This window comes from Manis javanica, chromosome 13 (genome assembly GCF_040802235.1).
Source record: "Manis javanica isolate MJ-LG chromosome 13, MJ_LKY, whole genome shotgun sequence".
NCBI classification, from domain to species: Eukaryota; Metazoa; Chordata; class Mammalia; order Pholidota; family Manidae; genus Manis; species Manis javanica.
In genome coordinates, this window is record NC_133168.1 from 48,024,234 (window position 1) to 48,048,773 (window position 24,540).

The 24,540-nt window shown below is 33.0% G+C and overlaps 1 protein-coding gene across 12 annotated transcripts in view; it reads right to left on the minus strand.

Moving 5' to 3' along the window:
• Positions 1–24,540, minus strand: part of PTPRK (protein tyrosine phosphatase receptor type K) — a 552,018-nt gene that overhangs the window by 22,144 nt on the left and 505,334 nt on the right. For 3 of the 12 annotated variants that reach the window (XM_073219592.1, XM_073219588.1, XM_073219586.1), the window contains 7 exons: positions 16,677–16,815; positions 15,618–15,659; positions 13,609–13,638; positions 8,705–8,865; positions 6,811–6,846; positions 2,344–2,528; positions 562–649 (listed from right to left, as the gene is read on the minus strand). In XM_073219592.1, coding sequence (XP_073075693.1) covers positions 562–649; positions 2,344–2,528; positions 6,811–6,846; positions 8,705–8,865; positions 13,609–13,638; positions 15,618–15,659; positions 16,677–16,815 — 681 coding nt within the window. Of the gene's footprint in view, positions 1–561; positions 650–2,343; positions 2,529–2,557; positions 3,962–4,846; positions 4,859–6,810; positions 6,847–8,704; positions 8,866–13,608; positions 13,639–15,617; positions 15,660–16,676; positions 16,816–24,540 lie in introns of those variants that run through there. The other 9 variants (XM_036993969.2, XM_036993976.2, XM_073219587.1 and 6 more) reach the window with 8 other exon arrangements.

The following is a 24,540-nucleotide window of genomic DNA, read 5'->3' on the forward strand; positions in this document are numbered from 1 at the left end:
TCAGTAGCTAGTTACAAGCTAAACTACCTATTACTTGCCTTACTGCTCCTGTGGTTTCATATGGTAATTTATTTATCCCATGTATGTATCTTGAAGGCTTAATGAGGAGGAAGTCTCTAATGATAAGTAATACAGAGCGACTGGGGGTCAGACACTGAATCTGAGGAAGAAATAATGGTATGTGTCAAGAATAACACTCATACCTTGAATATGTTTCGTGGAAATGTTATGGCAATTTATCACTGAAAAGATCTTTCTTTTTCATTATCCCGATATTCTCAGCTGTTAATAACACCCCCACGCATTTATGCGCAGACGTAAAATCAAATAGCATGTTACCTCCACAAGATGAAGTCTGAGTCAGTATAATTAATGAGGATGACAACAATTTTAGAGTCATTGCTAATACTCAATACTGTTTAAATATTAAAGAAATTACTTTATAAACAGATATGCCACCCTCTGGGATCTCTTAAAGTTTGAAACTGTTATAAGGACAACTTACTTTTTAATCTTTTACACACAATATTTGCATTCACCAAGAATTGTATGAGAACTTACATGCTATAATATTTCCATAACGGTTTTTTGCTCTATTTTGATCTTTTTTAGCTACATCCCAAGATGCTGACTGTCCTTCAAAGAAGCTCTGGAAAAAAAAAAGAAATTCACAAGGAGACTGAATTTAATTCCTTTTCTTGAATCACTTTTACCTGTTTTGAAGACCAAAACAGTAAACGCCACTTTTCTCAGGGAGGAAAGGAGTCCTGAAGTAGTAAGTAAACAAGCTCTATTTTCAGACCTCAAAGCTTGTTTGTTGGACTCCTACTTGTTCATCCTGGATTGGACTGAGTTCAAATTAAGGACAAAAACAACTTGAGAGAAAAAAAGCGCCTTGAAAGTATTTCAAACTTAAGATTGCTATGGTGGAGACTTGATAATGGGGGGAATCTAGTAACCACAATGTTGCCCATGTCATTTTATATTAATGATACAAAAAAAAATTATACATAAAAAACAATTTAAGATTGCTATGACTTTGTGAGAAGGAAGTACTGAAAGCATCAAAACTTTCAAAACTACTTTTAATGAGTATCTTTAAAGTGTTCTTCATTTCGCATTTCTAACAGGAAAAAGAAAACCTGTTTTTGCCCCATAATTATTCACTAAATCATGTGCAAAACATCACATTTCAGTTTCTCTGAGGATCATGAAAAGGACTGTATCTATAGCAAGGGACCATATGAAAATTAAAAAGTCACCATCTCCAAGAATCTTGGAGCAGATGAATTTGTTGATTGGCTTAGTTACCATATGCAGCAATTTAAAATGTGGGTATAGATTTCTTCTTGCAGAAAAACTTAAACTTTGCTTGACACAGGAAATAGGGTCTTCAAAGAGCAATGGTCTTTGAAGTGAGGTACACAGGAATATGCATGAAATGAACAAAAGAGAATCAGCTCTGGCAGAAATTATAATTCCTTGTGCTGTTCTGTTACCCTAGCAGAGTGTTTCTGGTATGTATTCAAAATCAATCTTCAAAATGCAAAGATTATTTTATTTGCTCCCACACTAAGGCATATAAGTTATTGGTAAATAAAATGCAGTGTTTAGAAGATTATTCACAATTTGGATGCATTTTGGATGGTCTTTCAAAGTAAAGTATTAACTTGACTCTTTTATTTTAAGTGTGTGTATGGTGGTATGTGTTTGGTGCTGAAAGAGTTTTATTCTATACCGACTGGTATTTCTCAGTAAGGGATGCTCAGTTTAAATCATTTCCTTCATAGTTTGGTTTGAGTAGGAAGGGGAAATTTGGGTGGAAGAATTTCCCATATCCTTCTTTTGAGTTCTTAATGTTTGGATATGCAGTGCTCTGTTTTTCTTCTTAGCCACCTTCACCCTATAATCCACAAAACAAAACTAAGAGTGACTAAGTAGTACACTGAGACCACAAAGCTTGACCCCATTCACTCAACAGGCAAAAAGACAGAGAAGTACCTACAGCATAAGTCTAATGATACAGTGAGACTCAAGATATACTGTTACAGATTTTTTGAGTGGGGAATATAAGGTCTAACGAAGTGGTTTTTAAACAACATACTAAAGTAAATTATGGAATCCAACATTTAAAAATTCTTAAAATATATCCCCAGGAAGTCCCTGCCCTTTTCTTTCAACCCCATCTACCCCCTCTCTCTATAGACACACTTATTGTACACTCATTAGGATTAGAGCGCTTTCAGGGTATTTCACTCCTTGTTCTACTAAAGGGAGGAAAAAATGTTAAATGTCGAATGTCATGGTTAGAAATAAGATTTAACATATTATTGAAACTTTCACCTCATATTCCTCTTTGAACCCATAGCTGTCTGATGTCTTCATGAGATTAATGTGCTGCAGTAAGTCGGCTACCCTGATGGCTGGGTGCAGCTGTCCTGTCTGGTAAGGGGATTCTGTCCCCTCACAGAGGTAGCGAGGCACATCTAGAAGACGACTGGACTCTGCTGTAGCACTGTGGTTCTCATCTGGCATTTTTCAGATTCCAGAAGATTAAAAAAAAGACAAAGTTATCTTGTTTTATATATATTTTTATATATATGCACAAAGAAGATTCTAAGACCTTAAGATCTTTCTTATAACAGAAGGAAGGAAGGAAAAGAAACAGTATAGGCTTAGGGCAGCATCCCCATAAAGATAAAGCCTCCTACATCAGCTGAAGGTATAGGTCAGGGTATATTTTATCAGCACAACAGATGCTGCAAGATGTAGAGACATCTGGTCCCCTTTAAGGAGTCTAAGTGGGAGATTTTGCTGAGTTCTTCAGTTCTCTGGTATCTGCGGTCATAGCTGTATACAGTTGGACCAGATCAAATTGGCAATTGAAGAGGTATTTTCATTGTCCATTAAATTGAAAAAATTCCTTCCCATCCATATCCCAACCTCTCTCAGGGACCCAATCTGGGCAACTCATTCAAGGGCTCTTCTTGTTGTTCTTGAGGCCCTGCTATGCCACCTGGGGCTTCTTACTACTATACACTCCAGACTGGGAAATGGGCATTCTACAGAATCACCCTCTAGCCCCTTGATGTTTGTGAGGCAGGTTATATGTGCATATATACTCAGTCTCTACCCCCTTGGTTATTATTGTTATTGCTTTGATTGCTGATCTATTTTATTTCTTCTTGCTACTATGTGAAAGAAACCAGGGCATGTGTCTGGGACAAAATATGTAGGTATTTCCTTTGGAATTCCTCCCAGGCCCATCCAAGCTGAGCTACATGTCTCCTTTCTTATGCTCCCGTGGCTTCCTATTCTCCTACCTGTCATTTTCCTTACTCTATATTTTAATCATTTGTTTACTCGTCTATTTTCTTCACTAAACTCTGAACTCAGAGTGTAGGGAAAGTCGTATTTTTCTTTTTATTCCCAGTGCCTGGTGCAAAGCAGTGATTCGATAATTATTGCAATGAATGAATCAGTTCAAACCAATTGAATCCCTCACCCTCCACATTTAAGTGTAGGCCCCATCCCAACTGTGTTGTTAGCTTAAAAGGAAAAGAAACTTTTAAAGTCACTTTCTGTCATAAGAAGGAAGAAAAGAACAAGAACATTTTACCTATGAAGAATAAATATTATTTTAATGACCATTGCACTAATAATTACAATGAGAAGAAGCATGCTTATAGTTATCACATTTAAACTTACCATTAAAAAAAACAAATGTTTTAAGGGGTGTTACTTTGAAAAGCATTATACTGCCATACTCATTAACAGAAGAGAAAGTACACTCTTAGGGGAACTTGTGTTTTTAATGATAATGAACACTGTAGAGAACGATATTTAATTAACAGTTAAACATATTTCAAGTGCTGGTACATTTGCCTGTTCTATCGCCAACTCTACAAATAGGATATGGCAAAAAATGAATTGTTGTCCCCATGATAAACATTTTTTCTTCCTGGAGAAGAGGAAAAAAAAAAAAGAACCCCACAATCAGATTTGTGTGCTTCTACAATTTAAGTTGATTGCATACACTTTACTTTCCCTTATTAGGCTGAATGCATTTTTTTTTTGCATTTACTTCTAAAAATACACATTTAATCCAAAAAAAAAGAAATCTCTGGTGGATTCTGCTGTGGCCTAACCACCCAACTGAATTAATGTCCTTTACTCAGGTTTTGCCCACCTCTCTATACACAAACATTTGCTAGCCAACATGATTCATGAGAGTTTTCTCCTCTTCCTGTAAGATTACCCTCAGTTGTTAAAATATTACAATCCATAGAATGACATAAAGAATATATACATCTCCCCAGTAAAATTAAATTCAGAGGCCACTGATTTTGGCACTATCACTATATAGTATATTACTATCACTATATAAATATATAGTTTAGGATGAGAAGTAAAGAGAACAGACAATGTCATAGAAGTGAAATGTAATCACCCAAAATGGGATAAGGTAGCCAGGGCTCTGTAGAGTAGCCCCAGAGCTCACACTGAACCTGCTGGAGCAGCAGAATATTTACAGTTGTAGAAACATCTCAGTGGGAAACAAATAATTCACCCATATTCCAAATCTTACATGATTTTGTTCCAATAGGAAATAGTGCCTTTTGTTTTGTATTGAGCTTTAATATAGTAGTACAATGAGCAGTATTCTTTAAAATAATCACATATGAATTATTAATCTCAATATATTTCCACCTCATTAAACCACCTAAAATGTGACTACTAGTGAGAGTACATGTACTAATCATTACCCTTATTAAACATTTAAGAAGAGAACTTCAAATATTTCCTTGATGGAAAGGTTTTCTAGAATTCTGAGCAATACACTTACCAGTTATAGGGACTTTAACCCAATGAAGCGGTAAAACACAAAAAACAAAAAATATGAATCAGTATGAAAAGTTTCTAAGGTCTTTTAAAATCAGTAAATAGACATTAATATCAAACAATATTTTACATGATTTCAAAAACTGCCTTATAATTATAAAATCAAGTGGATGTAAAAGAACTGTAAATACCAAGATTCTAAGAATGATGAAAAAATGCAACAAATCATTTCTATATCTGATATGATTGAGAAATTCAGCTTTTAAAGAAAAAAACTATTTTTTAAAAAAACCAACCAGCTTGATTTTCAAAATGAAATGAAATGTATAGCAATAGTATGTAAGAATAGATTTTATGACTCTGTGTTAACTCTAGTCTTCCTTAAATGTAAATATACCTTTTCACAGGAAAAATAATTATAATAATCTTTTAAGTCTTATAGTTTGCAAAACTCATATCATTACTTAATTTCTTCTTTACAAAAAATGGTAGGAATTATTATACTATTTTACAGACGGGGAAGCAAAGATGTAAGGTATTTTCATGAGTTTATATTGTGAGTCCATGGGTGGACTGACATGGTTTTAGAATATTCTTGTAATGAAATTTAGCAGAAGACAACCAGTTTTTCTCCAATGAGTTTTTAACATTTTAATTGAATTCTACTTATTAATTTGAGGCTGACAACACTATACAGTGTTTGACAGAAGACAACGTTCTCAGAGTCACCTGGTGCCACCCGGAGGTCATGATTCCTGACTCCTCCCTACCTCCCTATGTGATCACACCACCCCTTTGGACAAATCCCTCAGTTCAACTCCCCGATATTATTGGTGTGAACGTCAAAGGGAGAGTGCAATCAGAGAAAGAGAACATTGACTTTCAGATAGTTTTAGTATAGATATCCTTTATATTATAAAATTATAAGTTTAATAATTATTTTAGTGAAAAAGAGGTGTATTTTACTTAACTGAATTAGTGTATTATCCTAAAATACTTAAAAAATATAAATAAATGTTGAATACATGGATAATAAAAACATATGTAAGATAGATGTAAGCTAAAGATTTATGCTTATGAGAAATTTAAATATGAGAATTAGGAACTTGTAAGATATATTATCCAGTAATTTCCTTATTTCTTTGGTTAAATCTTAAATATTAGAAGCACAGTTAAAACTGATACAGAATTTAACATATAAGCAAGCTGGTCTCGCTGGTGTATAATTAGTCAAGGAAGAGTATAAACAGAAATGAAACTCATTCCATTATTGAATATACAGTTAAATTAAACATTAATGTAATTTTACATCTGAAAATTATTCATCTAGTAATGAATACTAGTTGTCTTAGATGTTATATAGTAGTAAACCTTCGCTTATTCTAAATTTCTTGAAAGATAACACTTATCATGTAAGGTGCATTCATATAGAACACAAAATTCCAGATCAATATTATAGCAACTTTACCCACACTTATAAATTCTTAATAAAGACAAAACTACAGCAAATTCACAGATTCCTAATGCCCACTTGGAAATGTGTTCTTTAGTTGCTATGAAATTAGGGGGAGTTAGAAAATCCCTATCCATATGGTAAATTTTTATATATAAATTAAGTATTCAGGTAGCATTGGTCCCTACATATGTGGTTATAGATTCATTCTATTTACTTGTGTGTAAACATCAGTCATATATGAAGGGCCATTCTACTCCATTCTACTTGGTTTTACTCCAAACCCAACAAAACCAAGAGTTAAAGAATACGTTGCCTTAAAAAGGCAACTGATAACTGAAATCCATTAGATTTGATTGGGTTGACCACAGTTGCTATTTTGATGAGACCATGACAATATTTTCAAAATCAAGCTGCTTCCTGCACTGTAAACAATTACTGTATAGACAAAATTATAACCCATGCAAGGATGTGTGATCCATGCAAAAATGGATGATAAAGAATTAGGGCCTCACCTAACACAGCAGTCGGCACAAGTGGATCATTGGGCACTGTAGGAAAACAAAGCTCATGAGGGAATATATATAGCCCTAATGTTGTATTTTACACTTAATATTTTTTCTTAAAATATATTTATGCTTTCTTAAGAAATATAATTATAAAACTCTTTGATTACAATAACCTACAAAAGTAAATTTTCCTTTTTTCAGCTTGGGTTATCTCAAGACACTAGGGAAGGTACAGCTATAATTATAGTTTAGTATTCTATTCAATTTTAAAAGCTAGGAAGATTCAACTTGACATGATAAAGATCATAAAATACCCATGCATTTTAGATCTATCAAGTATAAGGTACTTACAGAAATAATTATCTCATATTCATTTCAAATAATGTTTTTCAGTTAACTGTGGGAAACAAATTTAATCCTTTCTCCAAGTTCACAAATGGATATAGATAGTTATGTTGCTGGATTCAAGTTACCTAATAAGGTACTAACAGGAAATAGATAAGAAGTTTGGCGAAGTAACATGCCTTCAAATCTTTATTTGGTTAGTTATTACATCAAGTGATTAGAGAGACAGTACCTCTATATTTTCAACAGAACTTACTTTTAACAATAATAGTATTTTATGTTATGCTTTGTCACTTTAGTGAAATATGTATATAATATATCAGGAAAGCCCTATTAATACTAAAACTAAATTCCAAAATGGCTCATACGGTATATCCAACTATTAATTTGGGGTGTGTGTGTGTGTGTGTGTGTGTGTATTAGGGAAAACAATGGGCTGCATTTAGGACCAATAATCATTGAAAATTTTATCAAGCTAGACATTTCAGGAAAGAAATAAAAAAACCTTTCCTTACTGAAGAGACATAAATGCATACAACCTACAAATACTTTATTTTCTCAACCTTACGACTACATAGGTTTATAATCTGTAAGGAAATGCATGTACTTCTACTGTTTACATCTTCCCTTATATACATTTTCCAAACTGGGGCAAGCAAACCATGGGGCTGTGTGGCAGAATGCCTCTGTGTACACAACGCCAAGGATAAACACGATTTGCCTTCTCAAGCAAAAATTTTACTTGAGGATTTGAAGAAACAGAGCCAGGTAATTTAACTTAAACTAACAAAATAAGCATATTGCTATAGAATAGAATATAAAATTCATAGGAAATTGGAAGATAAAAAATATTGATTATGGATCAATTATTCAAATCATCTGCCATTAAACAGCACTTTAGTATAAATATTTTAAAAGACTTGCCTTCATAGATCAACAAGAATTCTTACTCTGTGTGGACAGATGGGTGAATGAATGGATAGATTTCACCATTCCCTGCCAATCCACCAGTTCAAGTAAACTTTTGGACTTCAAACTAGGTACTTAAGAGCATGTAGAACCTTCCTAGTCTTAGTTAACTTTTTATTACTGAAATTTTCCCAGATATCTATAGTAGAATATTTTAATAGAATAATTTTACCCATACCAATAATTCCCTGAAAGAATTATGATATTTCTTACCTAAAAGTAACTTTATCTTACACAAAGGAAGACTCAAATGACAACATAATTATAAAAAAATTCTGACATGAATTAATTTTATGAAGGCAACCAGGGATTAAAGGCAATGACATGATTTGGTCTGAATGGTATATGAATATCTCTTATGCTATAGTAATAAAATACATACAGTTTGAAGTTAAACTAAATTCAATGCCAAGACTGAGAATAGCCTTCTTATAAATACCATAATTATTCTCTATCATTTTCTCTTCCAAGCTGCTTCTTCCATTTTTTTCTTAGTTTCTAGCACTATTCTAAAGGTAATGTTTTGAATTCAGAGTGGACTTAAAGAACTTCAAAAATAAATTATTGAAGTTTATGAAGAACTTACATCTTGGACTAAAATTATGTTGGTCCATGAATGTAATGGAAAGAGGGTCTTCTGCATGCAGAGTGCTCTGATCGGCATAACTTCGATCCATAGCATTCACCATGTGAGTCATCTCCTGCCGGGTGTTCCCCATAGCATCTTTGCGTTTTTTAGCAAGCTTGCTGCCAATGCAAATACAAAAGGGAAACCTTAATGTAAGGAAGGGTTGAAGGAAAGTTCACACCAGCAATAAGTAGTTCGGAAAAGCCCAAGGATAAGGATATAGATGTGGTTTAGAAACTCTAACTAGTCATTATTTCAGAAATTAAGTTTGACATTCAAACAGCATTTGTTGCTTGCTATAAAATTATTTTATTTATCTCAATGGATATTTCAACATTCAAGATGTCAACCAAACATCTCATCATTTCTTGTATTTTATCATTAAGCTAAATGATTATAAAATATATATTAAAACCATAAACAACTTTCTTAGGAGAGCTATTCAAGGAAATTTTAAGCTAAAGCTAAGTTTTAGTTTTCTTCCTTGGTGATTATTTCTTTTGATCAACATTTAGAAGTTCTGTGGAATAATATGACTTCTTTTTCAAGTTTATTTTGGTGTCATACAATTAAAATAGACAAATCCCATTCTTTACTTGTATTACTCAGTAAAAGTGCAACATTGTAGCATTAACATATTTAGCAATATATTTATAACATTAATCCAAACCTAATCTGGAGACTTGTAGAATCCACCACAGCTAGACATTATGCAAATACACAGGAATATTTGGGAGAGTTATATATACTGTGTAAGAACAGAACTTCGAGAAAAGTTTGGAAAATGCTGTGTAGAAGTATTATACAAATGATCATAATCTTGAATTACAGACATGGTCAAATCCTAAAAATGTGTTTTAGAACCACAGAAATGCCGTGTAAATGAAGCAGCACAAAGAACTCAGAGAATTTAGAAATTAACAGAATTAGACTTCTGAGCTACTCAAATATTGACATCTTTATCTTATATATCAAGGATGTGAAGTACATTCTGGTTCTTTGTGAATGTTACACATGGGACATGCAATAAAAAGAAAACTATTAAGGTATATAAAACATTTATATCACATTAACAAGGCAATTTATATGTGATATAAATAAAGGCACTCTAAAAGTCTCTAGTAGCCAGATTATGTTTATGGCAGTAGTTTATGTTGGATTGGAAATATTCTTTAGCTGTTTTAAGAATACCATTTCTCAGCTAGATTATTAGCTAGGACATTTTCTTCTGGTTCCCATTATATCTGTACTAGAGCAAATATACTATATTTTTTAAAAGGCTCATTTTATACTTGGGTTTATGTTGAAAGGCTTTTCCCTTAAAAAATTAATGCAGTGATTTGAGACTTATACTCCTGAGTAAGATATTTTTATCTGAGAATTATAGTACTTAGCCTCAGGAGGTACATATCTAACACACCCAACATACAGACTCAGCAGGTCTGACATCTAAATAAGATAGTTATAAACTAATCTTTAGGGTTGGAAACCACATTAATTTCTTTTTTAAAAATAATAATACTGATAATGACAGTACTAGTAATAAGTACAACAAGAACAATGACAAAAGTATAACAAGAACTTCCACCACCACCATCACTACCACTACACCATCACAACTACCACCACCAATGCTTATCACCAATATTTGCTCTACTCATTAAAAGAGCTACTATCTCTTACTTTCTAAGCTAGAGAGTAAAAGCCCTGTAAAAACTTTACAGGTTCCAGATGGGTAACATAAATGAGTGCTTTTGCCAGTGTTAAGATAGCATAAGTAAGAGTGAAGACCCTGGAGCTGTGCAGGGGACAACTTGCTTAAGGGACTACTGACATTTGATCCCAGTGTTGACCTTCTGTTTAAAAAGAATTCATTAATTTGAATATGTATGTTAAATTTCCTGATTTTTTTCAAGTGTTTTGCAGTAGTGTATGGGGCAAATTAAACATCAACAGGTCACACTTTGATCTATAGACTTCACTTTCCAAACTTACCTCTATTCCATCATATAGGATATTTGTTCTTTGACCTACAATGTTCTTTCACCAAATATCTTGTTAACTTTCATTCTGTCTCACCTTATCATGGAAGCTTCTCTGATCCCAATACAACCTACCTCAGGTGAAGGTTCCCTGGTAAGTGTCTTTACAGCACATGGTTTTGCCTATAGTAACACTCATCACATATCTTTGCAGGTGTCTTTATGATTCCCTGATTGTTTTTACTATGTGTTCCATGAAGGAAAAGGATCATCTGTATATTCCTAGTGCCTAAAGCAGTATCTGGCACACAGCAGGCAATCAATAAATAGTTGCTGAATGGATGAATTAGGCCTGTTATCTGCTTGGCACATTTCATTTATTAATTCAGTTAATTCTCAGATCAACCTGCTGAAAAAGGCATCAGGATTCTCATGTATAGATGAGTTCACTGACACTCATACAAGTTAAATAACTTGTCCAAGGGTATATATCCAATAAGCAGTTAAGAATGATCTGGTTCCAAGGCCTAAGCTCTTCTACTAGTATATCCAATTGCTGACCTTTTTTTTAAATGCCATATTACAAAGTAGTACTATAACATGAAGCATCTACTTACTCCAGGAGTTAAACATTAGTTATAAATTTGAGAATAATGTGAATGCAAGCACATGTTTTGCTATTTAAATATTTTTAAGAAGCAAAAAAATAAAATTGTTTAAGAAATAACTTCCAATCTTTGTTTCTTGGGCAAGAAGAAAGAATGAATTCATTCCTCAAAAAATGCAAGAGATCAAATTGGATAAAAATAACACAACTTGAAAGCTGGATTAAAAATAATGTGAATAGTTGAAGACGGGAAGTTTAAAGCAAATAGAAAAGACATACTTAAACTTTGGGGTTTTCCTTTAAAACATACAGAACATATATTTTGTGATTGTGGAAAAATAGTAATGAATTTGTCAAATGCATAACAGGTAAAAGTTTTCATGGCAATGATAGATTTTTACTTTTCAGATTCACAAACCTTTGTTAATTGACAAATTACAGGGGAATATTACCTTTGTTAATATCTGCCAGCCATGCATTATCAGCTTGGTTCTTATACCTTAATCCTCACAACAACCCTGTGAGGTAGGCTTTAATTCAGGTTATTACAAAATAAGTAAAAATTAACATCAGGGTTAAGGTTTTGATCAAGAACTGACAGTTACTATGATGATACCAGTGAATGTTGGTTTAAGGTCACACCTGGTTTTCTTTTAAATTATATTCTAATTTATTTCTACTTTTATTTTTAGAAAATCTCTAAGTCAAATTAGTTCCGATAGGTATGTTTTAAGAAGGTTTCAAAAGCATATCTCTGTGGTATCCTTTCTAATTATGATTGATAATGCCAGTAACCTTAAGTATTACAGTAACATTATCATAACTTACTACATAATCTAGAATACAGAGATGTTACCTCTCCACTAAAAAGGAAATCCCATTCTAACATTATAGATACATTAATGGTTAATGGTAAGTTTCTTGACATTCTCATAATTCAAAACTTATTGATTCCTATATGTGTACTTTGTCTTACTCTAAGCAAACAGCATATGTGTGTGTGTATAGACACACACACATTTACTTATAAATTTACATATAAATGTATAATATACATTTCAGGACAGTTAAGCAATTCATTTTGCAACTGCTTGAGTTTGACAAAAGTGCAATGACTTTCATTATCAAAGCAGCCAACAGCATAAACTTCTGCAGGTGGACATATGGGTGGGCAATAAAGAGAAAAAGTGCTCCATCATTGTATGAAATGGTACAGTTAATTACCTTTGGCTTCATCAAACATGATTTAACAAGGATATTATGACTTATCACAATAAGCTAAGAGCACTGTTAGCTTACACCTGCTTGTTTTAGCAGATTTTAAGAAGTCAAATGTTTATAATATTTAAAATATTAGCAGAATTCTGTTATAATCTTTGAGATTCTTGGCAAATTTTATTGTAAGGCTAGCTTAAATTTACCTAGCAAAATTAATACTGTGGGTAAGGACCCCAAACATACTTAATCACAATCTCTAAATCTTAAAAGTTGGTGGATCAAATATTGATCAATTAATGTCCAAGAATACTTTGTTGTATTTATTCCTTTGGATTGGATGACTACCCTGGCATCTAAAGTTTTAACTGAAAATGACTAGAGAAACAGAGTGGACAATACTCCCAATCCTTATCCAACCAGTGTTCCATACCTAAGCAGAACATAAGCTAGGAGTTTGGAAGAGAAAAGAGATATTTGACACTTATGTATGTTTTGTTAGATTGACAGCATTTTTTTTTGGTCTTGGTATTGGTAAACTCATTCTTCCATTTAAGTTACAATAAATGAATTCAATTTTTTTTCTCTAAAACAATTTTTATTTCTTTGTCACTGCAACATAATGATTTTATCCATTTGTTTTTGCAAGAACATACTGATTACCTAGATGGCCAGGCCAATTGTGTTCTGAAGTTATAACCCATTCTGGATTCCTGGAAATGTGGAGAGAGATGTTGTTACAGGCAGAGCTTACCTGATTTGCAGTATGAGGTACAGGTTTGACTTAAATAAATAAATGATGCTTTGGTCTATAGTCTAAAGCTACTTATGGAAAATTGTAAATAAAAATTAAAAGTAGCCAAACATAGAAATACAATATCCCTTTTTAAAAAGATTAACAAAACAAGTTAGTAGAAACTCTTTATAGTTTTAGTGTCCAGAAAAACACATTTTTGAAATGTCACCAAAATTGCAAAGTTGTTTTTTTGGATTTTTTTGAAAAGGGATACTGCATCTTCAACACATGTAAATTGTATTATCACCCATTTTCTACTTACAGGTAGTAGGAGTAAGAATAGTAGCTCCTCCTGGCAAGCAAATCACAGACAGTGGAAAAAGAGAAGCAATGGTGAATGAAAAGCGTGACTCTGTCACATTCAATAAAGCAGAAAAATGTGCGTTAAAAATAAAATAAAATAAAATAAAATTTATGTTTTTGGTTTGCACTTCAATTTGCTCATGCATTGGTTAGATATCTTTTGCCATGCAATTAGATATGCAATAGAAAAATAAAATTTAAAATACATAATTTGAAGAAAAATAACATGCTGACATTTCTCTTATTGCCAGAAACTTGAAAAATTAAATGAATTGTGTATTTTCAACATGCAGTTAAGCTTATTATCCATTACCATCTAAATGCCATGACAGATGGAACAGCTGTGTATAGAACTTGTACACTAAAATGACTCCTTTTCTTTAGATACAAAACATAAAGATCTATTAGGTTAATATAGAATATATATGGAATGATACCTAAATTTCTGTAAACAAGTCAGTATATCTTAATGGTACACAGGTACATATGTATATTCTGTGAATATACGTATGTACCATATATTATATATACACAAAGATACTTTTACAGTAGATGTATGTGACCTTAATTGCATACACAAACATTTACTGTATTGAAATATAATTTCAAATTTATGTTTGGAATTCATAATGTATTCATGCTGTGCATTTAAAATATAATGCATAACCAATGAAAAAATGGCATACATTTGGAAATAATTCAATAGCGATTAAATTAAAAAAGATGACACTGCGCTTTGAAAGATGCAATATCCCTTTTCTTAGCCTAAAAACTTACTTTAAATATATACCCTCAGCTGTAGAATTTTGCCAAATTGAGTTTCACACCATTTCTTTATACAACAACCAAAAATACACAGAACTTTTTTCAACATGAGAAATATACCTACATATATTATTCCCAGTGAGGGATGAAGTCTTGAGAAACTTAACAATTTCCCATAAAAATAAAGATCTTCAGCTAAAATAATTTGCTTTTTCCATTATTTTTAATATAAATTTTTGTTTTAAAATGGAAACTAAATTATAACTAAAATTGTTTATCTAAAGTTCATACTATCCAATATTGTTATATATCTATGCTTTTATGTATGTAATACAAACATATTTGTGATTAAATCATATGTGATACATGTATAATACACTACGTAGGAGTAAAAGTCATAAAGTTGCTCAGATCAGGGATTCTGGTAGTTTTTATATATTGGAAGGTAATATGTGTAAATATGTAATTTTATAAATCTATAAAATTGCAACTTTTCTTTGTCATAAAGATAGTGGTGAGTAAAAGAAACAAAAGGCCTAGCATACTTTCCATCAAAAGATAATAAATGCATAATTATGAAAACTCAAACATTAAGCATTTTAATAGGAAGGCCAACCATTTGAAATATGAACCAGAAAAAGAATTTGTTACATTATGCAATTTTACAGAGTTGTCAGAGCATTTTATCCCCACCTCCCCTGGCAAAAAAATACTTGGAGATTGTTTTAGAATACTTTAGGAAACTTAGGTTTCAACTTTTTCTTATTATTTCTAAACAGAGGGCATGAATAAGGAAGGCTACAATAACAGATAAGTGTTGAATAAATAACAAATAAAACCAGTAAGTTTAACCCAATTCTTGTTAAGTGAGGACATAGTCAGATGTCATTTTCATGCTCAGATTCAATCTGAGGTGAGTGGAGTAGTTTTAATTGTGAAACAAAGTTTCATTAACTCTCTAAACTGTTTTAGTTAACTCTCCAAATAAAAATTTAAACTAAGTAGAAACATGAGATCTGAAGGTTATCTTCAACAATTTCATTGACCTTAACTGACAAATTTGTGTTACTAAAGTATTCAAGTCTTCCTGTCTCAAATATGATGTATTTTCCAACCACAGAGGTAGACAACAGCAAAAAGAGAAAGCACTCTTGGGGAAAGCACGTATGTAGCTAATTTAACACAAAACACTATAATGCATACCTAATGTTTCTAATGCAGATGTGTCTTCTCCAACATATATATCTCCAGGGGATAATTGTAAAGAGGCAATAAATTAAAATAAACTCTGATGGAATCATTAAACATGTAGTATGAGTCTTATCTATATTGTTAATGACTTATTTTGAGTACAAAGTAACAATCATAATAATATATTAAAAGATTTAATGTAAGCCGACAGTTATCCATTATTCAATATAATTCACAAATTGCCAATACTTATATGCACAAAAGTATTATAGGATTGTACTCTGCATATAAAGACTTTTTAACAAAGTCCTTCCAAACTGTATTACCTAAAACGTATTATTGGAAAGACTGGATAGTTGTACCAGTTGCCAAGATAATGCCTTGCAAATAATGACACTTTATAGAAAGGAGAAAAGTTCAAATTATAAAAACTGTATACTTTGAAATGTTTTTCAGTAGGAGTATATTTTAATCTCCTGATAGAGTTCAGTTTAAATTCCAGTAGGTCTTAAATATCTTCATATAACTCCAGAAGATGGCGATATTGGTTGATACAGTATAAAAGACTAATGCTCCATTAAAAAAAAAGACTCTAGATTAAAGTGCTGCAATATTTAGCCAGTGAACATTTAATATACAATTTCACAAAATAATGTTTATATTCTTCTCATATTTTATTTTTGGCCACTACTGAGAAAAATAGAGGAAGAGTACAAAATAATTCAGACTATAATCCAAGTATCAGAATAAATCCTTATTTTGGCTTTTAATAAATAACACTTCAAAATATAAGATAAATAAATATCTCAGGTATTTTTGCATTTGAGAAATTTAAATTCATACATTAATTTCAACACTAACTTGACACAAGGTATATGTTCATACCCAAAATTAAACTAGAAATAACCAGTAAGAATTTATTAAAAAGCATGAGAAATAGACTCAGATGCTGACGTCATTAAAATCCAATTCTTGTTGTTTGTTGTAATTTAAAAGAGCTCAAGGAAACAAAAAGTGTTGGAAATTTAGGAACATAAATTGTGCGTGAGACAGAACAAAAACAGGTCTTACCTCTTTTTCACGATTAATATGACAACTAGGAGGAGGAGGATGAACACCAAAATGCCTGCACTAATTCCTGCTATTTTCACCACTCTGTCTGTCTGCTTGGCTGGGTCTGGGATCACTTCTGGTTCCTCTGTCGCTGCTGCTAAATGAATCAAAAAAATAAGTTACTGCAATAATTATCACAGAAGGGAAAATTATTCCTGGTCAAAATCTATTACACAAAGACAACTTATTTTATTTGTATAAGAGTAACTCGAAAATATAAGTACAGAAGCATGCTATAGCATGAGAGACGTAGGGTGGAGATAAAGGAAATGTTTTTTGCATAAGGGTTTTTGTTAACACAAATAATAAAACAGAACCTAGAAAGAACTATCAAAGGGGAGGATGAACTATTTTCCTCCAAACATCCTTAAATTCAGAACACAAGAGTTTTAGCAAAGAGTACATTGGAAAAAGTGAGGTCAGACTTAAAAATTCATTTGCTGGTTGGTTCACTGAGCAAACGCTGCTTGACTCAAGTGTGTGGTGCTGTGGTTGGCACTTTAGGGTAGAGTCAGTGGCACTCACCCGGAACACAAGGGGTGAGGTTAAATAGGTGCCCAGTCTAAATGCTAGAGGTGTGAGTTTGTGATTTGATATTTGAAGTGAATAATTGGTTTGGAGAAAGAAAAGCAGAAGAAAGGAAAAACAGACACATGAAGGAATATTTCACATTCTCTTAACAAATAAAACCCAGATATTAAACTTGGGAAAGAGAATTTTGAGATGAAACTTTTTAAAAAAATTCCTCACTGTCTTTCTTGCTCAAAGTCACCACCATCCCTCATATACATACACAATCAAGACTATAAACTTTAGTCAGTTTACAAGCTCCAGTATCTCTCTGAAGACCTTTTCCTTTACCTCATTCACCTTGAAAACTGACAGGAGAGTATTATTATCTACATTTTATAGATAAAAAGCTTGAGCCTTAGTGAGATAAGAATAGATTAGAAAATTCTTAAGAACAGAGAAAATCTCACATATGTTCTATTTCGTAAAGCAGTATTTCTCAGTGTTTCCAAGATCCACAATCCCTCCTGCTAATTGTGTGACAGGAGTAGAGGTGGTTCTCAGGATTAGGCACATTTAGGAACTGGCTGTGAAACATCCTCAAAGGGGCTATGGTGGCTGAATGAACAAAGAATCCTTAAATCCAAGCTCATACCTTTCCAATAAATAATACACTAATTCCCTTTTAAAAATTATCCACTTTCCTCCATTCCTTTCTTCTTTAGCTTTTCTCTCTTGGCTTCTTTACCCTGTCTCCCCTGCCCTCCCCCACCCCGTTCTGCAAATCTAAACCTCTGCTCCAGTTTCCCAACCAGCCTCAGTTCCCTCAAATGGGTACTGATACAAGGTTGATAGCTTTTAATTTTTTTCAAGAAGGAAATAAAAAGGAATATATCTAATATCAATATCATGTCTTAGAATAGTGATTTAAAGCTAACCAGTAGGAAAAATAGTTTGAATAAAAGTGTTGGAGAGAACAGTTACCTTTGTAAAACAATTCACTATAACGGTCTTCATTTATCTTATTTCAATTGGATATGATAAAACTACCCATGGACTGGTATTTGGTTACTACTATTCTCAAGAAGGAAAAGCAAGCCTTCAGTTTTCCTTTCTGACTGACACTCTTTATATATCCAGGCTTCAGGAAATTTCCAATCTCATTAATTATGAAAAGAGGTAGTTCAATGATTACCACATTTCAAACTACACATTATGGGTCAATACATCAAAACCTGTGTAAGTACACTGGAGACCTTATCTTTCCCAAGAGCTACTTTAGAAATACATACATCAGTGTGCAGACAGACAGATAAAAAATGAAAACAGGTGGAGTATATTTCAAAGTTGGATATAAAGCTAAAATGAATCTATTTCCTGTTTTTAATTCTCAAATTCTCAGTGTTTCTGAAACTCTCTGGAAAATCAGTTCTTTGATGAAGCAAATATATATTTAATATGTCACTTTAATTCAATAAACACATGCCATCATGTGATAGTTTTCTAAAGAAATGCTGTAATATATATTTCATAAGAATCTTCAGAACCTAAGCCCCATCATACAAACTTTATAATATGCACAAATGCAAATATAAACTATCATTACAAAGTACAAACAGCTAGCCTTAATACTAGCTAGGCTTAATAATTAAATTTAAAATGACATGATGTGATGGATAAACAATTTCAAATTCAGAGGATGAGGAATTTTTTAAAGAAGTATTATTAAATAATAAAGATTTGTTAGTGAATTAACCTAAACATATTTCCAGAAATGAAAAGCCAAATCTAAAAGTATATTTCCAACCAAAGATATTGATAACCTTGCAGATGTACTCAGGGTGCAAAAGAATGAGACTTTTATAATCTATTAGAGAATAAATTATTACCTTAAAGTAATAGTCTACATGCCTTTGTTAAACACTGGACTTCAATGAATATTTACCAAATAGTTTAAAAAGAAAAAAAACCCCACTGGGTTCATTCATTTGGGTTAGGTAAGGGTGCTTCTCTGTCATGATTACAACTTTTGTGCAGAGTTGTTTATCAGTACTTCAACATCATTATTAAAGTTGAGTATAGAAGACTAATCAAATTCTCCAGGAATATATGATTTGGCTGTTGTTTTCCCTTGATTGTGAATCTTCCTCAAAGTCTTTAGCTATGACATATATTACTACTACTAACAGCATTTTTTATTAAATGTCTGCATAAATTTATTACTTCAGATACTTTAATCACACGTAGTTTCCTAAGTTCTTGGCCTACTAGAACCAAGGAACATAAATATCCTATTTAAAATCAGTCAAGCTTAAAAGATTCATTAATGGAAACACAAGCGGGTAGCCCGTAAGTGAGCATTTTCTTTTTTCTTCAAAGAGAGCAAAAAGCTATTATAGTGACTGCACTCCTGAGCCCTGTGTATAATTTATGCACATACACAAAAGGCAATGTGGAACACCTTTTTCAGAAATGCTTTCTTTTGTCATAAATCTTTACCTTTTTCATCTGTCAAAGAATATCTGAAGAGTCCCCAATGTTCTGAAGCCAAGAGCTGCATAATTCTTGGGACAGTGAGAAAAAACTAAGCCAGTATTTCATTTTTATTGGGCAAATTTATGAGATGCCCCCCCCCTTTTTTTTCCAAGATAATTAAAGTGACTTTATAAATTGTGTCCTTGCTCTCACGACTTAAAATCTATTTACCTAAGAAAGTTAGGTAAATATTAGAGCTGGAAGCCTCCAAGTACAATATAGTAGGTGATCTCATAGCAGCAACTTTAGAGATACCATCGTCCTGTAAATTCTATGAATCCTCTGGGTTTTTTTTCACTATTGCTTTCTTTCCTTCTCAGTTATAATTCTGAAAAACTGTTCACACTCACTTCCCACTCAAGACCTAAAACTGTCAGCAGGTTTATATCCTTCAATGCCACCAACCCACCATCACAGTGTCCCTAATGCAAATGACTAGTTACTGAGTTCAACAAGCACTTTTCTTATATTATGTGACCTTTTCATAGCATTTGGCATTGCTGTCTACGACCTCTTTCTTGCAACGCTCTGCTTTCCATTAAGTGGCCACCTGCCAGTTTTCATATGTCTCTGCTCTCTCCTTTCCAGATCTGCGGTGTGAACCCTTTCCTTGTTTCCCTTAAAATTAGATGCTGCTTTGAGTTCCTCAGGTACCTGGGCCTCTTCACACTGTTTTCCATACTTTCTGGCTTAATTAATGTTTTCATCTACTTCCATCACTTCAGTTGCTATCCATTCATGCTATTCTCTCTCAAATCAATATATCTCTAACCATGGGTTAGGACTCCAACCTGAACCTGACCCATGTAGTCATCTGATTCTTGTTATATGTCTTCACATCAATGTAGGACAGTCCCCTTATACACACCATCTACACTGCTACTACCTAACTTAGGTTAACGTGACATCTCATTCAGATTACACTGTAGCCCCCCGTCTTACCTCCCTGACCTCACTCCCTACCTGTTTCACACCAAAACTCACAGGGGACCCCCCAGCATGCATGACTTCAACTGTATCATGCCATTCCACTGATTATAATCCTCCTATGCCTTCCCACTGCTGGAAAGACAAAGCACATGAAAGCAGGGACCATGTTTATTTTGCTCAGTATTGTATTTCTAGTAGAATCTGGAAAAGAGCAACAGTACAAAAGTATTGGTTGAAGAACTCAAACAATGCCCCTAAAGCTGCCTGCAGTAGATTGTACTGGCATACAGAAAATCAGGTGTCTTCTTAAAAAAAAAGGATAGATTTGATCAGACTCATATCTTATTTTGATGATAGTATAAAATGAATTTAGTACAGACATTCTGAATTGTCTCTAGAAATTTCAAGCCCCTGTGCTAGCCATTCCTTCACAAGGTTAACTTTCTACCATCTCCCACCATCCAAACCCAAATCAAAGTGCAAGGAAATCCCCCCATCATGGAAAGGAGATTTGATACCAGTGAGACCCTATTTTAATTCTCAGCCCCTTCTCTTAGAATTAATATTTTATCTATAAAATAAAAATAATAGTGCATAGACTATATAGCTTTTAGGAATATTAAGTGACATAATGATGGGAAAAGTTTTTATAAGCTGTGAAGCTAGTAACAGAAGTAATAGTAGATGCTGTTGCCTAGGTAGACAGGGCCTAGATGTTAACCCTTTGATTTTTCATATAAAAATTAAAAATTATGAACATGGGAACTGACAGTACTAAAAACAGTTTTAAAAAAAAATCTTAATAGTCCATTGTATAAATATATAATGATGAGTTTTGTAAAATACATGTTATTAATTAAATAGTCCGCCACAGTGGACATCTAAGCCTTACGGGCATCTTGAGCATATATTATTTAAGTCAATGATCCTTTGAAGTCATTTTGCTTCATCATGTCATGTGATCTTATAAAACTTTGTCCTGTCTTACACTGCTGTCAATAAAAACATAGTCTATCAGAGTTTTATATTGGTGAAAAAATGAAAACTGCTATATATCACACATTTTCTTTCAATGGTCACTATAATGTAGTTGTAGTTTATTCTTGTTTAATAAAGATACAGATATTACCTGCAAATTTCTGCTGTGGAAAATACTAGTGCACAAGTCAATGAAGATTTTAAACAACTATGAAATAAAAGTACAGATTAATATTTCAAATATTTAAAATTAATTTCACAGTTTAAGGCATCTTCTTGTAGTTCTAAATTCTCTAAATTTGGTTTGGTTTTAAAGCCAGAGTTCAAAATGTTACAGTAAAATCCTGAAGAAATGATAGAAATATTTTTTTAAAAAGCAATAAAAGAAGTATCACATTTCAGGAATGTACTTGAAGGTTAAAAAACATAATGTTTTTTTTTCTTTTGCTTCATAGTAACTTAATGAAGGGCAAATATTTTATTTTACATACCAATTTTTCATTAAGCATTCCATTTAGTGAAGTGGATTCAATTGGTTAAAACAGAGCCTCAGAGTGTTCTCCTACACCTGACACACAGTTGAGTCTCTCTGTGAGAAGTCTGAGGTCTGTCTGTCACTCTATAACACCTTCTTACTGCCTTAGGTCAGACCCAGTCATCTTGCTTTTTTCACTAAGCCTTTCTGCTTCCCATATAGGCCTCCTCAGACTTATCTTCTATATTGCCACCAAAATGAGTTTTCTAAAATGCAAATTTGATTGAACAACTTCTTTAACTGCTTTCCATTCAAGAGGAAAGGCAAAAGTTCTTGGTACGACATCGAAGGCCTTTTAAAATGAGCTCTAATCAAAATGTTCAGTCTCATCTACTGACAATTCCTTTAGGGTATCATATACAGGGATCATTTAAAAGCATCAGCTGTTTCCCAAATACTCAAATACTTCTTAATCTATTCCAGGACTTGGCAAACTGTGGCCTGCATGGTGGCTGCTCCAGCAGACTTTTGACTGCAACTATTACATGACTGCAAACATTCAGCTTTACAAGATAATGCCAAATTGTTACCAATTTACATACCCACCAGCAGCATATGTAAATTCTATTTAAATTACATTCTAACATTTGTATTATCAGCCTTTGTAAATTTTGCCTGTTTAGTGATAGAAAATAGTATCTAATATGCAGTTGATTATTGAAATTATCTTTTGAGATGTTTATTTGAAATATTTATACTTAATTTCTCCTCTGAATGCATGGTACACAACTTTGACCCATTTTTCCTATTTGGTTTTCATTCTTTACTCATCAGTTTATAGAAATGTTTTATATGTCGATGCTAATCCTTTGTCAGCTATGTGTGTTATAAATACCTTTTATTGAATGGCTTTTCTTTCATTTTATTTATGGTATTTTGATGAATAGCAGTTCTTAATTAATGAAGTCAAATCTATCAATTGTTTCTTCAAATTCATAAAAATAATCTTTTATTCTCTAAAAGTTTTAAGATTGTACATTTCCTAATTAATACTAGATCCATCTGGAATTGCTTTCTGAGTATGATGCACAATAGGAAGGATTTCAGGTCTCCTGCCCTCTCCCCTGCATAAATATCCAGTTATCTATGAACAATTTTTGAATTGTTCCAATGATCTACAAAGGCACTTCTGCATTAAATCCAAATTACATAAATGCATGAATTCAGTTTCTGGACTCTCTATTATTTTCCAAGACACACTGTATCAATTTTGTGCTGACATTTCATGGTTTTAATTACTACAGCTATATAATAAGTTGTAATATATGAAGGGTACAATCCCATGCTAGTCCTTTTCTTAAGTACTTTAGATTATCTTTACATTTTGCTATGGTTAACTTCTTCAGATTTAAGTTCAGCTGATAAGTTCCCTTTTCACTTCTGTCAGAACTACTATGTACTCTATCCAAAGAGTTTAAAAATTTTGAACAATTAGTCTTTTTCTTCTTCAAAGTTCCATTTGGTTCTCTGCAAATGGTTCTTTGTTTACTTGCTCCTGATAGCATCTTGCTAATCTTTGTGATTTGTACTTTATTTCTTTAGGTATTTTGTACACAGGTCTTTAGTACTTTGGATTTAATATTAAAACCCTGCAGTCCTCTGGGGATTCAGATCGGTTGTTTCTGGTAACTCTCACAGTGAGTTACTTTCATGAATGCTTGGAGACCTTTGATTGTGAGTTAATTGCTATATGTTAGTCTGGGAATCTGCAGGACTAAATTGGTCGTGCCTTCATCTAAAAAAGACCCGTGAGGTTCCACAGGACTCACACCACCTCTGCAACCCTCAAGAGTACCAGCTCTGTATGGGTGTCCCATGCTAGGCAATCTCCTTATCACCAGCCTGAAGATCAGTGTCTTAAGTGCGATATAGCTTCAATGACCCCCTTCTGGGTCTACCAACCCTTCCTTCTGCGTAGTGCTTAGTGTTCTCAGCTCCAGCAGCCTACCTTTTTTTTGTTGGGGGAAGGCGGAGAGAATAGTGGATTCTTAGAGACCTCCCCTAGGTGCTGTGGGACCAGCAGTGTATCTAAAGATATGTCTATCCAGGTAGGATTGTTCTGCAGAGGTTCTCAGAGCCCCTAATCTGCCAGCCTCCCCAAAATGGAAGTCAGATTGTGGAATTTTATGTTTTTCTTTTTCCCAAGAACTTATCTTTACCTACCTACCCTCTTACCTCTAAAACACCAGTTAATTATTTTCCATAATCCACATGTCAAACTGTATTGCAAATATTTTTCAGTAAGTCTTATGTATAGATTTCGAGCTAGATTGGGAGCAATATAATCTTATTCATCTTTTTCATGTCTAATTATTTAGACAGTGACCAACAAAT